We start from the raw sequence: 20,691 nt of genomic DNA, 5'->3' as shown, positions 1-20,691 counted from the left end.
ATAAAGTCCAGGGATCATATGATAGAAGACTGAAACTAAGTGCCAGTCCTGCTGGGATGCAAAGGGCAGCATGATTTCAGGTATCAAGACAAGAAGGGAGCAGATGAGCTCTCCTTAGCTCCCAAGCAGATGTTCTAGGAGTGCAACTCTGCGGCAGCTTTCCTCCTTGCAGAAGGGAGCACACAGACTTGAATTAACACCCAGGCAGAGGACCTGAGAAGTGAGAGCTGCAGGAAATAATAGCTCCCACAAGAGACCATGGGCCAGGGGAAAGGACATGATTTACATCTGGAAATTACGTTAAGTTGTTTTATTTGAGAGAAATAAAAAATTTAGTGTCTGGAAAAAAAAAAAAAAAGGTATTGAAGTCCTGTGGCTGTTGAGAGTTCTTTTGATGCACGGTGAGATGGCCCACTAGCTTACAGGGCTAAACTAGAATGCTTTAAAAATTACAAACTCTTTATGATCTCAAATAATTAACGCAACATATGCATAGATAACATAAGTCCAGTCCTTTAATTATTACTCATATGAATAATTCCACTGAAGTTGAATAAGTTGCATATATGAGTATGGCTCATTTATGTGAGCAAGGTTTGAAGGATTTGGCCCTATATTTGCAGGCAAAGATTTTAAGAGTGGGTGCCTAAAACCAGGCTGCAAAGTCCATACTTAAGCACCTTAATAAGTGACATGATTGTCAAAAGCACTAGGCATCCAGCAGCTCCCACAGAAGTCCTGTGTTGTCTCTTCAGGCATCTACATCTAGTTCTCTTTGTGGAGGGTGGCCAGGCAGACTACTGCAGCAGCTCCACCGATCTCAATGGTTTAAAGTTCTAGAAGGCATTCAAGATGATTTTCTCACAGATGGTATTACAGAACTGTAAGATATTTCATGGTGCACAATCTTTTCCCTTCTTTCCAATGAGAACCACTATTTTAAAAAACATACATGACAAGCACCAAATCTAAGCTACTGAAAAAAGTGTGTTTTTAAAGAAATTTTTTCTAGGTGTTAAAAAAACCCCAGCAAACCCCAATAAACCCCAAAAACTCAACACTGCTCCTCTCCAAAGTCTCGTCTAACTAACAGCCAACTCTTTATCAATCTAGTCATGTCTAGGTTTTTCGCAATTGCCTCTCTGCACTACAGTGAGCAAAATTCTCATAAGTTTTTTAAAGGTCTCAAGAATGACTCAGCAATGCAGAAAATGACAGGACAATGAGTATGACTAAAGAAAGCTGGCAAGATTATTGTTTGGTGTACCAGTCTTGCTTGTGTCCTTTTTAACTTTAGCAAGACAGTTACAAAAATAAATGTAAAAAAACAAAATCCAAAACAATAACTCCAACAATGTTATAAGTTCTCTAACTACTTACTAAGGTTCTCAGAACAAATCCAAATAGTGAAGTACTGCTGTGTTTCTTGAGACAGACGCATTCCTTCCATTATCTGCTGTACAGTAGTATTGTTTCCATGTTTCAACTCAACAGAACGATATGACCCATCCATTCGATAAATCCGTACCTTCTCATACTATGGCAAAAATATCATTAAAAAAATGGGAGACAAATTAATCATAAGTTAAAATCCCACTCTTCTATTGCTTTCATTTCCACAAACATCAATTTTTAATCCAATTTAGCAGCATTTACATTTTGAGAAAAATAATTTTGCAGAATTCTTTTATATTTATCTTGGATCAGAAAACCCTTCACAGATCTGTGGGGGCTCCGAGACCATATAGCATTGTCTCTCTCTACATTTCTATACCGTGCCCATTACCATAGTAGCTAAGGTGCAGATTTTTAAAGGTATTTAGGTGTTGCAATGCTGAGCAGAACAATGCATAAATACCTTCAAAAATCTGGGGCTAAGTGCCTACATATATCCTGCCACATGCATTATATGATTACTACTACTGATTGACTATGAATTATGCACAAAACTAGTTTATATTAAAACATCTTATTGTTACCTTTTCCTCCCTCCATCCCCCTAATTTGTTTCACTTATCCTTTAAGTCTTATCTTTTAGGCCCTAAACTCTTCGGGTGCAAAGGCCTTAATTTATTATATGTTTGTACAGCTCCTAGCACAAGGTGACCCCCAATCTACTTGAGACCTTTAGGCACTACTACTACTACTAATTTTTACTCAAAACTCCCATTAACTTCATTGGATTGTGGGTGCAGAACATGTCTCACTACAGCCATGCTTTAAGCACGTGACTAACTTTTATGTATACCGTAAATAATCCCATTTAAGTCAATGGGACTATTCATGTGCTTAAGTACCAAGCTGAACTGAGAGCTTAAACTTCTTATCTTATCTTTCAATGCTTTAGCGGTTTAAAAAAAAGTTGCAAAAATTTATTATAATAGCAGTGTATTTCCCCATCTCCCCTCTGCTTAGCCTTTCCCAAAAAAATTCAGAGACCAAGCCTGGAAACTTTTAGCCAGAAAGGTGAATGTCTTGGAAAATTATGATTGACTGAAAATGAGGTTAGAATGGAAAACATTTGCAATCTTAACTATAGCACTTGCTCCCACTTCTACTGTAGTAACTTCAATTACCAAATATTTAGTTTTACTGTATTAATCTGATTATATTAGAAGGCAATAACATCTCTTATGCTTAGAGCTTAGAACAACTGCTTTATAAGGCAAAATGAGAGGGATCAGTTCCTTCTTCAGTAACACTGAAAGTCAAATGAAAATGCGCTTAAAAACAACATATCAGCAGACTGTATCAATATATAAAATGCTGGTATACATACAAAAGAAAACAGTGGTAGAATGATCAGTAGTGGCAGTAGAATTTGTGCTATTTTATACTTCCAGAAATCAAAATATTACATTTTAAAATCTTGCACACAGCTGTAGAGCCATAGGTACAAGATACAAACATTTAAAATGACAAACATTTAAAATGACAAATGTTCATTTCATACCAAAAATATAAATACATGCAGAGTACGTGTCCTGTAGACTGTCGTTGCTATATGTGGACCTACCACATGCCTTGGTTTTCCACTCTGTATACATTTTCTAAGACTTTAAAATATGACTACTAAACTGTTTAAAAGGTAAACACATACAGGTTTATTTATGGCTTCCTTCAGCAGTTTTGCTGTTTCTTCCCAATCATTTTGTTTGCTCTCTTCGCAGACATTCAATGGGGATCTTCCTTGTTGATCAGTAATGTGCTACAAATATGAACAGAAAGCCTGGCATAAATATAGTTTTCAATCTAGAAAGGTAAATGTTAACAAGTTTTGAAGATAACTAAAATATCTGGGATTTTCAATAATGTTAATTAAAAACCTCCCTTGTTCATAGAGTTCAGAAGTTTGATTGTTTAAATACTTTTCATTAATTGTATTTCTCTGTTTATTTTATCTGTTTCTGGCAGCCTCTCCACAGGAAATCACTGGGATAAGAAGAGCAGGTGTGTTTGCAGGCCAAGATTGAGGTGTTGGCAGAATTGTATGAAAAACCTTGCATAGAGCTTGCTTACACTAAATCTTATTCTAGTCAGCGCTGTCAGTCATTTATTACATAAGCACCAATTTGACTCCATTTAAAATAGAATTTTAGTATTCTAATTTTGTGCTACTGTGCATTCTGACATATATTCTACATATAGAGTAAAATGCATAGTCATAGATCTTCTGTGGTTGTGCTGGTGGTGGAGAGGGGGGTTTGAAGTTCCCATACAGAAGAACAGAAGAATGGCTCTACTGAGTCAGACCAAAGGTCCATCTAGTCCAGTATCCTGTCTTCCGACAGTGGACAGTGCCAGGTGCCCCAGAGGGAATGAACAGAACAGGTAATCATCAAGTGATCCATCCCGTCGCTCATTCCCAGCTTCTGGTAGACAGAAGCTAGGGACACCATTCCTGCCCATCCTGGCTAATAGCCATTGATGGACCTATCCTCCATGCATTTATTTAGTTCTTTTTTGAACCCTGTTATGGTCTTGGCCTTCACAACATCCTCTGGCAAGGAGTTCCACAGGTTGACTGCATTGTGTGAAGAAATACTTCCTTTTATATACAACTTACTTATTATCAGTAAATTAAATGTAATATAACTAACAACCAAAACTACTGCCCCACTTGATGGGGTTATAACTTCAGTCCTATAATGTATTTTCCATCTGTACATTTTCATCACACTATGTGCATTTGTTATTGGACACAGTATGTATATACAACAAATGTATACAAAAATGGTGCAGAATTTGATTGCTTCCCTCTTTCTACCCTTTGTATGCTGCAGAAAAGAGAGGAACTAACACCACACATCTCTTATAAGTGTGACCACTTTGCTTGTTCTTGGACATATCCTGCTCTGCTCCTCTTTATCTACTTCTTGGCTTTTTTTTGACTATAAGCTCTTATAGGGCCAGGCACTGTCTCTTTCTATGTGTCTACAGAGCACCTAGAACAATGCAGCCTAGCCCTGATTGGAGCCTATCGATTCAATAGCAATAATAATAATAAAAAAGACTTTTAACTAGATAAGTAATAGAAATGTGGAATTCAAGCAAAACCCAGAGACTGAGGAATTTACTTCTTCATAATTAATAGGAATTTTACAAAAGATAGTGAGAGTTTAGACTAAAATCTCTAGTAAAATCCAGTTAAAGTACAGTTGACAAAGGGGGCAAATATAAATCAGTCTGTATGTTTGGGCAGATTAAGTTTTAAGATGGAGTTTCCTATGATAATTGTACAACTGGAATTTGGGAGTTTAAAATGTATGTCCTTTTAAATTTAATTTAAGAGACAATTAAGAACTAAACTGCATTTATTTGTTTTTACCTTGGGAACTGGAGACATATAATATATGAGAGATATTGTAAGTGTGTGCTGCAACTGTAGGTAAAAATCATTCCAGTTACAAAGGTATCTTACTCTGTCAATTTCCAGATGGTTTAGAAGAATTTTCACAATTTCAACATGTCCTCCTCCAGCAGCAAAATGAAGAGGAGAGCTAAGTTGTCCATTCAGTAGGTTTGGATTACATTTCCCTTTCTCCAGCAACATTCGAGTGGCTTCAACTTTTCCATACCTACAAGAGAGATTAAAAGCAGAATGGCCACAACAAAGAACACAACACGATTTTTTTAAAAAACCTATTTCAGATGCTTTCAGAGATATTCCTGAATGTTTTAGGACATATGGCATATTTAGAATAGGGAAATGTGGTCTGGATGCAATTACTATAATGTGGGTGTACAACTGGCTCAAAAATCGTACTCAAAGAGTACTTATCAATGATTTGCTCTCAAACTGTGAGGATGTTTCTAATGGGATCCTGTAGGGGTCTGTCGTGGGTCCAATACTATTCAATATTTTCATTAAATTACTTGAATAATCGAGTGGAGACTATGCTTATAAAATTTGCAGAACACACACCATGCTGGGCGGGGTTGCAAACACTTTGGAGGACAGATTAGAATTCAAAATGATCTTGATAAATAGGAGAATTGGTCTGAAATTAACAAGATGAAATGTAATGAAGACAAATGCAAATTACTACACTGAGGAAGGAAATACCAAATGCACAACTACAAAATGGGGAATAACTGACTAAGCAGTAGTATTGCAGAAAAGGATCTGGGGATTATAGTGGATCACAAATTTAATATGAGCCAATGATGTGATTCAGTTGCCAAAAAAGAAAAATATCATTCTGGGATGTATTAGTAGGAGTGCCAGAAGCATGATGTGGGAGGTAACTGCTCTGCTCTACTCTGTCTTCAAACATATTAAGGGATGTTACAAAGAGAACAGTGATCAATTGTTCTCCATCACCACTGAAGGTAGGACAAGAAGTCATCAATTTAGTTTGCAGCAAAGGAAATTTAGATTATATATTAGGAAAAACTATCATTATAGTTAGAAAGTTAAGTACTGGAATAGACTTCCAAGTGAGGTCATGGAATCCCTGTCATTGGAGATTTTTAAGACAGAACACCAGTCAGGGACTGTCTAGGTATACTTGGGTCCTGCCTCAGCACAGGGAGGGTTGAGGTCCTTTCTAGCCCTATATTTCTATGATGCAAAGAATAAGAGCTGTCTTGTGAACAATTTTAGTTCAGACTACAGGAATGCAGAGCAGAATTCTTCTTTTCTGGATAAACCTACTCCTCATTAAAGACGATTTACATGTGTAGTTTGGTGGGAAGTGGATTTGAGCCATTTGAATTTTTTGAGAGCTAAAAACATTTTATAATGCTTTAAAAGAAGTGTAATTTCTTTCACTCTTCAATAATTCAAATAATAGCTGAAGAATGTTTCCTCATTTTCCATAAAATTTTACCTCTGGGCTAAGAAAACACGTAAGGATAATTATCCAAAGGATGTATTTTCAGAATGTAAGGATCATGTGAAAAGAAGGGTTATAATGAAACTTCTGATGTAATGTTATCTATAGTGGCCAGGTTACAACTATAAGACCTGCTGTAGAAACACTGCATAGAACCAGAAGTAAATACTGAAATAACAAAAATAAAAGAACATGTTATTTAAAGTTCTTGCTCTCTGTGTACTTTCAAAATGGAATAATCAAGCCATTGTTTAATAATAATGCTCTTCACTTCTATACCACATTTTATCTAAGGGTTCCCACGCATGACATTAAAATCAAAAGATTTTAAAAATCCAGTTTATTTTGCATCATTTATGTGGTTAACTTTCTGCATTTGTCTCAGCATAGACAAAAATCAATGAAGTCAGTTTCACATTTGTTCATATGTCAGTTTCACTTTCAAATTCTCAGTACTGTAATATTTGCAGAAGAATGATTAATTTGAAGATTGAATTAAATATTGACACATTTCTATTGGTCTGAGGGTTTGTAATTGTTTTAATAAAATCTAAATTTTGGGCTACATAAGAATTGGTATTCTGGATCAGACCCATGGTCCATCTAGTCCAGTACACTCTCTCTGATGGGGCCAGCACCAAATATTTCAGAGGAAGGTACAAGAAAACTAGCATTAGGCTGCCGTAGGACAATGTCCCATTAGATCTCCACCTTCTAAACCCTTTAGTCAGAGATCAGCTTAAACCTTGAAGCATGAGGTTTAATTTCTCTTTCAACATTTTTTTTATATTAACTATAAGAACAAATGACAACTAAAATGCTAGAGTTTGGACTTCCTGGCATTTAATTACTATTTTAAACCACACAAGTGCTTAGTGGTTTTCAGCCATAAATACCAGAAATACATTCACTTGGAAAAAAATACTCACCAGCACGCATAATGGATAGGTGCCCAATGGTCACTGTCTAACTGGTTGACTGAAAAGTTGTCATCTAGAAGGCGACTAAGTAATTCAGAGTCTCCTTCACAAGCACTGCGATGAAGAGGGAAATCATCTACCCATTGGCGCTCTCTAGTAATGAAAAGCAAAATATGAAAAAGATGCAACTCACTTATATTTCAACAATCAAACATAAAGAAATATAAAAATGACAACTTATGGGTATCTAATGATGTGCACAAAGCACAAGCAGCTAAAATGCATCAATGTTTATACAATTAGAACTTAGGTAGACAGATGGCCAGCCATGACTAATATTCATCATGCTAAGAAACATGCATTTTAGTGTTGTCCTCCAACTGTCCCCCCCACTCCACCTTACATTTGTTTGTTTCACCAATCTGTTGTGTTGTGCTGCAAACACTTTGGGGACTACTTTTTATATAAGTCTTTGTGCAGTCCCTAGGGCAATGGGGCCCTGCTCCCTGAATGGGGCCTTAGACACTACTGTAATATGAATAAATAATATAAAACATAATTATATAAGTGTAACAGTACTTGTCTTCTGTGACACTGCTCATGCTGCGTTGCCACTTTTCTCGTTTTGGAATCTGAATCTTTGAATAGTCTGGAGCTCCAAGACCAAAGTATGGATTTATAACCACTTTATCAACCTAGGAAGACAACATAATATTAAAAAAAAAAAAAAAAAAAAAAAAAAAAAAAAGTCTGAAAACCTTCTCACTGAAACTTCAACAAACCAATCGCAATTACTTGTACGTTCCGTGGAACCAATGTAAACATAGTACAGTAACTCCTCGCTTAGCATTATGTCCTTAAAAAATGCGACTTTAAGCGAAACGATGTTAAGCGAATCCAATTTCCCCATAAGAATTAATGTAAATGGAGGGGGGAGGTGGGTTAGGTTACAGAGAATTTTTTTCACCAGACAAAAGACTATGTTATATATATGTATACACAGTATAAGTTTTAAACAAACAATTTAATACTGTACACAGCAATGATGATTGTGAAGCTTGGTTGAGGTGGTGGAGTCAGAGGGTAGAAGAGGGTGGGATATTTCCTAGGGAATGCCTTAACTGCTAAAGAGAGAGATGCGCATTGCCCCTTTAAGTACGCTGACCCCACTCTAAGAACATTGCCTTTTTAGATCAGCAAGTTGAGACAGCAGCTGCTGCCTGCAAGCTCCCTCCGTCCTGAGCCCTGTCGTGTCTCCCCCCTGCTCTATGGAAATGGGGTAAGTGGGTGACAGGAGCAGGGGGGAGGGGGACACCCTGATATTAGCCCCCCTCTTCTCCCTCCCCCCCCAGCAAGCAGGAGGCTCCGGGGTAGGGTTACCATATTTCAACAATCAAAAAAGAGGACACGGGGTGCCACCCTAGCCCTGCCCCAGCCCCGCCCCCCCAGAACCCCCCTACCGGTCCCCTGACTGCCCCCTCCTGAGACCCCCCCCACCCTAACTGCCCCCAGGACCCCACCCCCTATCTAAGCCTCCCTGCTCCCTGTCCCCTAACTGCCCCAACCACTCTCTACACCCCCTTCTCCCGACAGCCCGCCCAGAACCCCCGACCAATCTAACCCCCCGTTCCCTGTCCCTTGCCTGCCCCCCCCACCAGGCCGAGGGAGAGCTGCGGGCTACACGTGCAGCCAAACACTGTTCCGCGCTGCTCTGCGGGGGAGGAGGGAGCGGGGGAGGGGGAGGGACTCTGGCTGCTAGAGGCCCCAGTGGCTGCGAGCGGCTTTCAATCAGGCTCAGCCGTCCAATCAGCCGCGCCGCACACTGCATGAGGGGAAGGGGGAAATCCCGGACATTTCTACTTTATTAGAAATCCCGCCCGGACGGCCATTTAAAGCTGAAAAAGCCAGACATGTCCGGGGAAAGCCGGACGGATGGTAACCCTACTCCGTGGAGCAGCTCCAAGGCAGAGGGCAGGAGCAGCACATGGCAGTGGGGGGAGGGACAACTGAACTGCCAGCAATTGATAGCCTGCTGGGCGACTACCACAGGGAACTTAGGGGCGCGGGGAGCTGATATGGGGGCTACTGGGGAGCTGATGAGGGGGCTGCCGGTCCACCCTGGTTCCAAGCCCCCACCAGCTAGCTGCAAAGGGCTGCTCTTTCTGCAAGCAGTGAACAAAGCAGGCGGCTGCCAAACGACGTTATAAGGGAGCATTGCGCAACTTTGAACGAGCATGTTCCCTAATTGATTAGCAACGAAACAACGTTAACAGTGATGACTTTAAGTGAGGAGTTACTGTAACTGCTATTAAGGGGAAAGATTTTAAAATTCGCACATTTGAAAATCAAATCTGGCCACAAGCATTGGACTGAGAAAACCTATGTTAAAGTTCAATACATGATTATCAAATCCCTTTCACAACTAAAATATAGTTCATACTACAAAACTCTTACCCTGTTGGTATATTGAAGATCCGACCCAAACAAAGGGTTGTAGATACACATATCTGCTTTCTCCAGCGCCAACATTTTGCTCTTTATTTCTAATGCAGTATATCCCATGTGTAGAGAGCTCTCCGTCTGACCAGGTTCAATAGCATATGCAGGGTTTGAAACATTAGTTTTAATCCTCTCAAGAGGAGATGGTCTGAATAAAGCTGGGATGGAATGAGATTGTGTATGTCGTTCATCTAACCACCTGGAGAACAGAATGGAAAAGTCACACTAGTATTTTGAAGATAAATAAAGGCTAATTTTTTAGCCACACTGGGTACACTAATTTTGGGGAAGTCAAAGGTTGTTGTGTGCATGAAGAAGCTACAGAATCAGGCCCTAAATCTGTTACATGAATTGCTCCTCTGACTCTAAGGAGTGCTTTTACTGACACAGAGGGAGGGACCTGCCCCCTGTTTAGGTTAAGCTGGGGAGAAACATAGGGCCATTCACACACTCCTCTTGCTGATTTTGCCACTCACATGTGCATTGTGGGGCATAACTTAGGGCAAGCATTTGGTCTTTATCTTCTGGAGACTGCCTTGGCATTTAATTGCTGATTTAATGTTGTCGTTCTGTTGATCACTGTGGGCTTTTGGGGCTTTTTTTAGGTCAAGTCATATTTGTGTGTGGGTTCTCTCACATACTGTAATACACAAGTTTGGGGTGGACATCATCTTTGCAGGGGAAAAAATTATTTGGTTATTTAGGCCAGGATGGGAGGGAGATAAAGAGGGATATATATTCCCAGAAATGTGGTATTCACTGTTTAGCTAGGACAGAAACACTCACAAGCAGAGGCTGCCTTAGTCTGTCTCAGTGGCAGCTCTAACCTCTCTATGGGAGCGGAGTGTGGCTTGCGGTCCAAGCCATGTGTCCAAACATGGGTAGACTGGATGGTATCTCTAGCTGGGTAGTTTCTTGTGACTTTGGGTTCTCCTAGTCAGGACAAAGGGTGTCCTGGACATCAGCTACCCTTTGCTGCAAAGAATACCTTAATTCTTTCCATTTGTTTACAATATTGTTTATTTGGTAAAGTTGTGGCCACTGTGCAATAAACTGTCCCTGGCTTGTGAGAGGTCTTTTGAGTAAGTACCCCATTAGATGGCTAAGGCAGGGGTCTCAAACCTCCCCAATGTGGCCTACGGGGCTCCAGCAGTTTTGGGGCCAGGTCTCTCCCTTGGCCCCACCTGCTTCCCCCAGGCGCTCCCCCCTCCCCCCCAAGGGCCTGGCAGCGCAGCGGAGCTGAGCGGCATCTGCCTGCTCGCTCCAGGGGCTGCCGGCCCCTCCCTGTGGCCTTGGGGCAGGGCTATGCTTCCACACGCTGCCCCTTCCCCAAGCGCTCCTGCAGCCAATAAGAAGCTGCGGGGGTGATTCCTGGGGGCAGCAGCGCACGGAGGCCCCCCGGCCTGCCCAGAGCCCCAGATAAGCGCCGCACTCGACCCTCTCCCAGAGCCTGCACCCCCTCCCCACACCCCCAAACTTCCTCCTAGAGCCCACACCCCCCCTCCTGCCCCCAAACTCCCTCCCAGAACCTGCACCTCTTCCCCATACCCCCAGCCCCCAAACTCCCTCCCAGAGCCTGCACCCCCTCCCCCTTCCCACACACCTCCTCCCACCCCCAAACTCCCTCCCAGAGCCTGGAGCCCCTCCCCACACACCCCCAGCCTCCAAACTCCCTCCCAGAGCCTGCAACCCACCCCCTGCTCCTGCACCCCCACCCTCTGCCCCAGCCCTGAGCCTGCACCCAGCACCCAAACTCCATCCCAGAGCCTGCACCCCAGACCCTCTCCCCCACCCAAACTCCCTCCCAGAGCCTGCACCCCAATCCCCTGCCCCAGACCTCCTCCCCCACCCAAACTCCCTCCCAGAGCCTTAGGCAGGTGGGGGGCAGAGGTTTTTTTTTGGGGGGGGGGCGGAGTTTTGGTCGGCATGAGTGACATTATTGGCCCACTGGGAGGATTTGAGGACTGGCACTGGCCCTAAAGTAAATTGAGTTTGAGACCCCTGGGCTAGGGTGTTAAACTTTTCAGAGCTATTTCTTCAGTCTGTCTAAAGACTCAATTAGATGACATAGCATCAGTTACATTCTGTTCACATTTTCAAGGTTTTCTCACAACCATAAAATCTGGAAACAAACATATTAAATGGAAGCTTAGATTCTAGGGCATCCATTCAATGACAGGTAAGTTTGACAATTACCACTGCGAAGCAGACAGAAACTGTTATGACTACCAATGCTAATAAATAAAAAATTAACATATAACTTATACTTTGCTATTGTCTTTGGCCCTGATCCTGCCATCATTTATGCATGTGCTTAGCTTCACTCACATGAGCCGTTCTATTGAATTCAATGTTTGTAGAACAGTTCAGACAAGCCACATCAGTATTTCTTCATTTTTGAAGATAAAATGAAGGACTGATTGTTTTACCACTGAATGGAACAGCACGAGTAAAGTTAAGAGCGTGTGTGTTTGCAGGATCAGAATTTAGGAGTGAGTCACTTTTAAAATCTCAAAAAAAAAATCACAAAAAATGTCTTTGCTACACAGAGCTGAAGAAGTCAGTCTCACCAAAAATATGTGGTTAGCCAATTTCCAAAAGATTAGAAATCAGATTAAAGTAATTATCTGTAAATTTTCATAATTATCTAATTTAAAAATAAGTGCTGTAAATCTGGGAAGACACGCTATATTATTCATAAGTAACAGGTTTAAGTCCTAGTTTAAGTGCAAATCTCAGTGCAATCTAGACTATGGAGATGCTAAGGTGACTTCATTATACTCTGGCAAATGTTATGAGTTTATCATTAAGATTATCTATATAAGATGTAGGTATTATTAATATTCTTGCATATCACTTCTAATAAACTAGAAGTGAACAAGCCTCTTTTTGGGAACCTCTAGATCAGGGATCGGCAACCTTTGGCATGCGGCTCGCCAGGGTAAGCACCCTGGCGGGCTAGGCCGGTTTGTTTACCTGCCGTGTCCGCAGGTTCAGCCGATCACGGCTCCCACTGGCCGCGGTTCGCCGCTCCAGGCCAATGGGGTCTGCGGGAAGCGGCGCGGGCTGAGGGATGTGGCTGGCCGCGGCTTCCCGCAGCCCCCATTGGCCTGGAGCGGCGAACCACAGCCAGTGGGAGCCGCGATCGGCCGAACCTGTGGACGCGGCAGGTAAACAAACCGGCCCGGCCCGCCAGGGTGCTTACCCTGGGGAGCCGCGTGCCAAAGGTTGCCAATCCCTGCTCTAGATTTAAAAAAGTATAACCATCTTCACCTCAAAACTATCTGGTGTGAAAAATTACAAATCAATCCTCAAGATTTGCTTGTTTTTTTAAATAAACTTACTAAGAAAACAACATGCGATATCACCATGATTTCCTTCTCAGTGATCACAAGACTGCTGTAAAACAGATCTAATTTTTCATGTTTGCAGACTTCCTTGTCTATTTTCTATTTCTAACCCCGTATTTCTACTAATGATATTTCTTACTTATCCAAGGCTATTAACATTCTAGCAGTGAGTGTAGCAAAATGAGTGCTGGATTCGCTGCAGACCCTCATGATGTCCTGTAAGCAGTAGAAAACTGGGCATCCAGGACTGTATGCGTATTTTGTATTATCTAAAAAGGAAAGAGAAACAGAAAACTCTTCAACAGCAACAAAAATCCTGTTTTCCTCTTTTGCAGTTATACAATTTCAGCCAAAAGAGATGATATTCTATTTTTAGACTATGGTAGATCAATTTTTCCCAAATGGTAACTGATACAAATTACATATGCAGTGTTTTTGTAGTGGTTTTGGTCCCAGGATATTAGAGACACAAGGTGGGTGAGGTTATATCTTTTATTGGACTAACTTCCAAAGCTTCTCTCTCTCTCACCAACAGAAGTTGGTTCAATAAAAGATATTATCTGAACCACTTTGCCTCTCACAAATTACATACCAATTCGTATGTAACAAAATTCAATCCAATAAAGTTGCCCTAAATGTATTATAAAATGTTCCATTACTGTCCCACCATTGTGATCATGTTCATTTTCTGAGTTACTGAAAAAACTGTATACTGTACACTGTTGAAGGAAAAATAACCTGTTAGCTTTGAGAAAGACCTTACGATTCAAATGGTGTTTATTTGTCAACTTTCACTTTCAAAGCATATCACAAATAGCAAGTGAACATGTTTCCCCAGTAAAACACAAAAAACTTCCATAATATTTGAAATGTATTTTATAGTCCCTTATTATATGAAATATATTTTGCCTTCAGAGACCTACTCAGTATTCCTTACTCAGGCAAGAATGCCCCATTCACTTCCATGGGGACTCTTCTCTCAGAAGAGTGCTGGAAAATATCCTTTTTTAATGTTTACTTGTATAAATACAGTACTTTGTAATAAAATTTGTTTTCTTGTTTCTTAATACCAAAATTAACCATTAGTAAATGTATTGAATATATAACAAAATATTGCACTGGTTCTCTAAAAATGCAACATTTTATTTTTTAAAAACTTTGATTCTCTTTAAACTTTGACTAACTACATTTCTCCCCTGTTTTTAGGCATCTGAAGAAACAGACAATTATGGACCTTTATCAACCTCAATCTAATTCTTCCAAACCCAAATATAAATATCACAGCAGTTAACATTTATATAAAATAAATATGTAAATTCTTTAGGAAACAAGGGCTTAACTTTCTCTAAAATACACACAACTTCAGGAATTATGTTTTAAACATTACCTTTGACAACAGTTGGAACAATGAAAAGAGAGGCTTCCCTGCCCACCTTCTCTCCATCAAGAGGAAATTTCTTCATTAACACTACTCGCTTTCCTAACATATTATTAAAACAACAAAGGAAGTCAACTGAGTGTTGGATGGACAAATGGTAGGCAGTTTGATTCTTCCTGGTTCCCAGGAAACAAAATAAAATATTATTTTCTGAAAACTGAGGAAGCAAATTAAATCTGAATAACCCTGAGCAGCTGCATGAATATATGTGCAACTCAACACACATACACAGATTATTAACAGGTAAAGAATTACCATTACTTTCAATTTCTCTTCATATGAATTTTTCCCATGAACCTAATCATTGCCATTGCCCTTCTCTAAACCAGCTCTAAAATCTGTAATATACTTTTTTTAATGGGGTGTGCAGCAACGCACACAGTATTCTACATGAAAGAGAACCACCAATTTATATAATGGTATTATGATGTTTTCCATATTATTCTCCATCCCATCTTTGTGTAACCCAACATTGATTTGCCTTTTTGACCTCAGCTACAAATTTAGCAAAGTCTTCACCGAACTGCACACTGTAATGCCCAGATTATTTTCCTGAGTCAATCCTGTTAAGTTAGAACCCTGTAAAGTGTATCAGTAGTTCAAATTTTCCTTTCCATCATGCTTTACTTTACATTTATTAACACTGAATTTAAGTTTCATTGTGTTACCCATTCACTTAGCTTGGTAAAACCCTCTTAAATTCCTCATAGTCTTCTCTGGATTTGGCTAACCAAAATAATTTTGTGCCAGGTGCAAATTTTTGCTACTTCACTACTTACCCCCTTTTCTAGATTGTTAATAATTATATGACCATGGTATAGCTACACCAGCAAAAATCACCCTTGTGTAGAAGCAATTACACTGGCAAAAAGGTGCTTTGGTATAACTTATACCATTCAGAAACAAAATGAGCTATACAGACAAAAGCACTTTTTGCCAGCACAGCTATATCATTAAAAAAAAAAAAATCACATCCCTACTCAAAATGGCTATGCCAAGAAAACTTTTAAGTGTAAACGTGGTCTATTAAACAACAATGGCCATAATATAGAACCTTGAGGCACTCTGCCATTAAGCTTTTGCCCTGATGAAAATGGATTATGTATTCTTAACTCTTTGTTTCTTATCGCTCAACCAGATTTTGATCCATGACAATACATTATCTCTCACCCCAGAATTACTTAGTTCCTTTACTAGCTTCTTGAGAGGGAACCTGTCAAAGGCCTCGATACAGTCTAAATAAACTATATCAAATGGTTACCCTTTATCCTCTATTTTACTACCATGGACAAAGAATTCTAACAGATAAGTGAGGCACAAATTTCCTTTGCAAAAACTGTGCTAGCTAGATACTATCATATTGCGGATTCCAGATGTTTTATTATTATTTTATTATAACTTTGACAAATTTACCAGGTATAGTTTAAGGCTATCTGGTGCATAATTTTCTGGATCATCCCTAAAGCCTTTTTTTAAATTGCTAATTTTTTAACTGTGATTAAGGTTGTGTGCACTGTAATTTAGTTTTTCTAAGTATTTAGGAACTTAGCTGTAAAACTCATTTTGGACTGAAATATCGGTATGGGCACACAAGGTCTCATCTACGATAAACTTGTCAGAAACAGTTTGGGGTTTTTTGAGGGTTTTTTTTTTTAAGACATTTAGAAGTAAAAGGAAAATAAAGGACAGCCTGAGGGTTCAGTTGCATGTTTCTGTTTGCAGAACTTGAAATAGAGCTTGATTTCTAAAACAGATATTGTTTTATTACTTCCTTTAACTGGCCTATTTGAGTAATACAATTATTACAGAGACACCAATACCAAATAAGGAAAAACAATTCTCACCTTTGATACCTTGATTAGCTGGTGAAATTGGTTTGGTGGTTTCTACTACATAATCCAAGATGCTCTGGGTTATCTCACTGCCTCCCTGAAGTTTAGTTTCCAACAAAACTTTCTTTCTCTTTTTCTTTTGTCCTTCAATGGGAACCTCAAGCAACAAAATCTTGCAAACAATAAAATTAAAGAATTATTTAAGAATTACTGAAACATTACTTTTATTTAACAAGCGGACTAGCAAATTTTTGTTTTTAATTAACCGATTGTAGTGCTATGTGCAAAATTCTCTAAATAGCAAGGGTATATGGGATATTCAACAGATACTGTAAATGATTTTGAATGTACTTTCACCCGACTTTTCAGGTCCTCAAAGTCATGGATGGCCAACTCCTATGTGACATTCTACTAAGCATTTTACTGCAGACTTCACAACCATCATGAACTCTGCTTGTGGACAAATCCCATGCTTCAGCAATCATTTACAGAATGTATTCCTTTTTATATTTTTAGTATTTTTGATATTGCAGAAGCTGGAATGTGTTTCATTAGGCAAAAATTATGCCATTAACTATATGAAGAATGTTTGATTTTTCTTATTTGAAATCCTTTGATATAAAATAATAAAAGTACAAAGTCATTATACACAGGGCTTTTTATTTATAAAATGGATATTATAAAAGGAGAAGCATAACTGGCCAGTAAAGATTCCACATTTGTGGGATCTTGGTGCAACTTCACAAATTGGTCCTTGGTAGTCAATTGTAAAAGCAGTGAGAAAATTCAGAAAGTACTAAATGCAAAACAGCATGTTCTGGAAGGTCATCTTGGTCACCAAAGACACAGAAACGGGAAAAGCCAAGATCCCAATCTTGTATTAAGATCCATGCAGCACAGAGATCCACCAATATGCAACATGATAGGTGACTTGGCCTTACCCTAAAAGACCTGACTCTGCTAACACTTGCACAGAGGTTGTAGGATCAGATTCCAAAACAGCAACTGTTTGACATGTTCCTGTCAATATGCTGTGCTGAGGTTTGATGGTTGATTTTAAGCACAAAAAAAATGTAATTAAAAAAAACCACTTCAGAAACTTAGAAGGATGTTACCTGAATTTTTTCTAGTATATGTTGTGATTGTGGCATTTGTTTAAAGTATAACATAATACATTATAGTGTTTTGGTATTTGTTGGGTTAGTTAACCTGAAACAAAGATTCAGCTCCCTCCTCTGCCACAAACTTCCTGTGTGACTGTGGCCAAGTCACTTAGTCTCTCTGTGCCTCAGCTCCCACTCTGTAAAATAGGGATAATTATACTTCCCTATGTCACAAAGGTTTTTCTGAGGATAAATAAATAGATAATAAAAGAGTGGGACACACCTACTATGGTAATGGGAGCTATATAAGTACCTAGGATTGCTCAGATAGTAATCTCTTTTTATCTATCTAAACTGAGGGTTAATTAAGGTTGTTGTTTTTCAGTTATGTTATTTTTTTCATATTTTCAAACTTTAATCAAATAAAGTAAAAAAAATTGTTTATACTTCATATGATTTAGCTCGATATTCCCGAGAATTCAGGCTAGCAGTAGTCTTTGGACGAATCACAGCAACATATGCATCTCCTATGTTTTCTGGGTTTCCCATGGTTTATTCTTTTTCATTTATTACTAGAATAAACAATAAACAGAAGTAAAAGGTTAGATTGAGGAAACAAGATAAAAACAAACCAAATATATCATACCTTAGCATAAATAATTATATTCATTGATGTTTTCTATTTAAAACAGGTTATTCATTTTTTATTATCTGGAGAAATTGTTTCAATAGTTGTTACAATTCATTTTCCTTTTCATGCATTAAGAGAATGTATCAGTGAAAAACCCCTACACTGTACAGAATTAATATGAGTAAACCTCTTCATTAACTTATTTTTATATTTAGGCTTGGAAGGATTAGATTTTTTTCTTTTGGATAAGTGTCAGTGAACCTCGATTTCACCATGCACACACAAACTGATGAAAAAATATTACATCGATAGTAATTGAAATTTATAGAGGGTAAAGTAACAAAAATGGGAACTTATTTGAGTTTGATTTTAAGATATTTACTTTGCAAATTTTGACATGTGACATTGACAATTTGTGTTATAATGGTTGTAAAGCCAACTTTTTGAATATCAGTGGGTACTATCATTAAATAATTGTCAGATGCCCCCACAACTGTGAAAGTTTAAATTGATAAAAATAAAAAAGCTTAAAAACAAACATCAATATTATCCATTGAAATTATAATTTTTAATTTTTTAAAATACAAAATAAAAATAAAATTCTTCCAAGCCTATTTGTAATGTAAAGATGACTGTATCTCTTTCAGTGAGCACGTAGCCTCCATAGAGTAGAATCTCAGAGTTACAAACACCTCAGGAATGGAGGTTGTTCATAACTTTGAAATGTTGATAACTCTGAACAAAATGTTATGGTTGTTCTTTCAAAAGTTTACAGCTGAACATTGACTTAATAGAGCTTTAAAACTTTACTGTGCAGAAGAAAATTGCTACTTTTAACCATCTTAATTTAAATGAAACTAGCACAGAAAGTTTCCTTACCTTGTCAATTTTTTTTTTTAAACTTTCCCTTTAGTAGTTTATGTTTAACACAGTACTGTACTGTATTTGCTTTTTTTTTTTGGTCTCTGCTGCTGCCTGATTTCCGGTTCCAAATGAGGTGTGTGATTGATAGGGATGTAAATGTTGTTAAAGTAGTACCCATTTAAACTATTAAAATTATATCAGTTAAGCATTTAACTGATTCGGGCCTCACAATGCCTAGGATGGCACATCTCCCCTCCCCGCTTGCCCTGGACAGATGGGGAAGGGCAGCTGTGCCCATATCGGGGGTGACACAGCAGGCCTAGCCAGGAGGCCCTGGGGCAATTGAGGGGGCCCAGCACCCCCCTCACATCCTCAGTACCTAGGGCCGCCCGAGGGGGGCGGGGGCAAGTGGGGCAATTTTCCCCAGGCCCGGGCCCCGCAAGGGCCCCCACGAGAATATAGTATTCTATAGTATTGCAACTTTTTTTTATGGAAGAGGCCCCCAAAATTGCTTTGCCCCAGGCCCCTTGAATCCTCTGGGCGGCCCTGTTAGTACCCAGGAAAAGGGAGAGCGGCCCAAGGTACCTAGTTTGTCCCGATGTGGCCTCCCCAGACGCGCCGTACCACCTCAGCAGTGGCTTCCCTTCCCTTCAATTATCAGCTGAAGCCACAGGATCAACCAGTGCTCCGGCCGCCTCCACAGCTGAGCTCCGTCCAGTGGCTCAGAGGGAGGCCAGGGACTACTTTACCTCCTCGACGGGGCCCGCAGCCTAAATACGCTCCCCTTGCCCCGCTGGCCACTCCCCGCGAAACCCCCAGACTGGTGGTTTGCTCACCCTACTTCCCTGCACTGCCAGGCATTTCTTGGCCTAGTGAGTGGTATCCTTCCACCTGGGTCTGTGTAAGTATTTCCCCTCAGGTCAATGGGGCTTAAGGGACTGCTTTTACCAACTAAGGGGTGTACAGGACCCTCCTCACCGCTGGGGCTAGAGAGTTAATATCAACCCAGCCCCTTTAAGAGGGGGCTGGGCTCTCAGTGACCTCTCGTGATACCCACCCCTTCCTGGTTGCCATAGACACCTCTTACCAGCATCCCAAAATGGTGTCTCTGCTGCAGGAGAACCTGTTTGAGACCCGCGCACAGGCCCCAGCCTCCAGCAAGGACTTCTACCAGCTGATCGTCACCCGGAAGGAGGTGGGTGAACAAGGGAAGGTTAATGGTTTGACTAATACTTATATTTTAACTATTTAACCATTTAATATTTTACATCCCTAGTGCTTGACCAGTAAGTTCGATACTCTGAGGTTCTACTGTACAGTAACTCCTCACTTAACGTTGTAGTTATGTTCCTGAAAAATGTGACTGTAAGTGCAACGATGTTAAGTGAATCCAATTTCCCCATAAGAATTAATGTAAATCGGGGGGGGGGGGGGGGTTAGGTTCCAGGGAAGTTTTTTTCACCAGACAAAAGACTATATTTATACACAGTATAAGTTTTAAACAAACAATTTAATATTGTACACAGCAATGATGATTGTGAAGCTTGGTTGAGGTGGTGGAGTCAGAGGGTAGAAGATTTCCCAGGGAATGCCTCACTGCTAAATGATGAACTAGCATTCGGCTGAGCCCTCAAGGGTTAACACACTGTTGTTAATGTAGCCTCACACTCTATGAATGGAGGAAGGGGAGACAGCATGGCAGACAGAGACACACAC

At 39.8% G+C, this 20,691-nt stretch overlaps 1 protein-coding gene across 1 annotated transcript in view; it reads right to left on the bottom strand.

Moving 5' to 3' along the window:
• The window catches only part of KRIT1 (KRIT1 ankyrin repeat containing), a 52,810-nt gene that overhangs the window by 17,941 nt on the left and 14,178 nt on the right, over nucleotides 1–20,691 (bottom strand). The window contains exons 3-12 of the mRNA XM_024219029.3: nucleotides 17,928–18,052; nucleotides 16,390–16,549; nucleotides 14,495–14,587; nucleotides 13,247–13,376; nucleotides 9,713–9,956; nucleotides 7,838–7,953; nucleotides 7,268–7,411; nucleotides 4,922–5,078; nucleotides 3,101–3,208; nucleotides 1,381–1,537 (exon numbers count right to left, since the gene is read on the bottom strand). Coding sequence (XP_024074797.1) covers nucleotides 1,381–1,537; nucleotides 3,101–3,208; nucleotides 4,922–5,078; nucleotides 7,268–7,411; nucleotides 7,838–7,953; nucleotides 9,713–9,956; nucleotides 13,247–13,376; nucleotides 14,495–14,587; nucleotides 16,390–16,549; nucleotides 17,928–18,029 — 1,411 coding nt within the window. The 5' untranslated portion in view covers nucleotides 18,030–18,052. The remainder of the gene's footprint in view (nucleotides 1–1,380; nucleotides 1,538–3,100; nucleotides 3,209–4,921; nucleotides 5,079–7,267; nucleotides 7,412–7,837; nucleotides 7,954–9,712; nucleotides 9,957–13,246; nucleotides 13,377–14,494; nucleotides 14,588–16,389; nucleotides 16,550–17,927; nucleotides 18,053–20,691) is intronic.

This window comes from Terrapene carolina, unplaced genomic scaffold, assembly GCF_002925995.2.
Source record: "Terrapene carolina triunguis isolate 2854851 unplaced genomic scaffold, T_m_triunguis-2.0 Scaffold84, whole genome shotgun sequence".
In the NCBI taxonomy this organism is placed as follows: Eukaryota; Metazoa; Chordata; order Testudines; family Emydidae; genus Terrapene; species Terrapene triunguis.
This window is presented reverse-complemented; position numbering and strand designations above follow the sequence as displayed.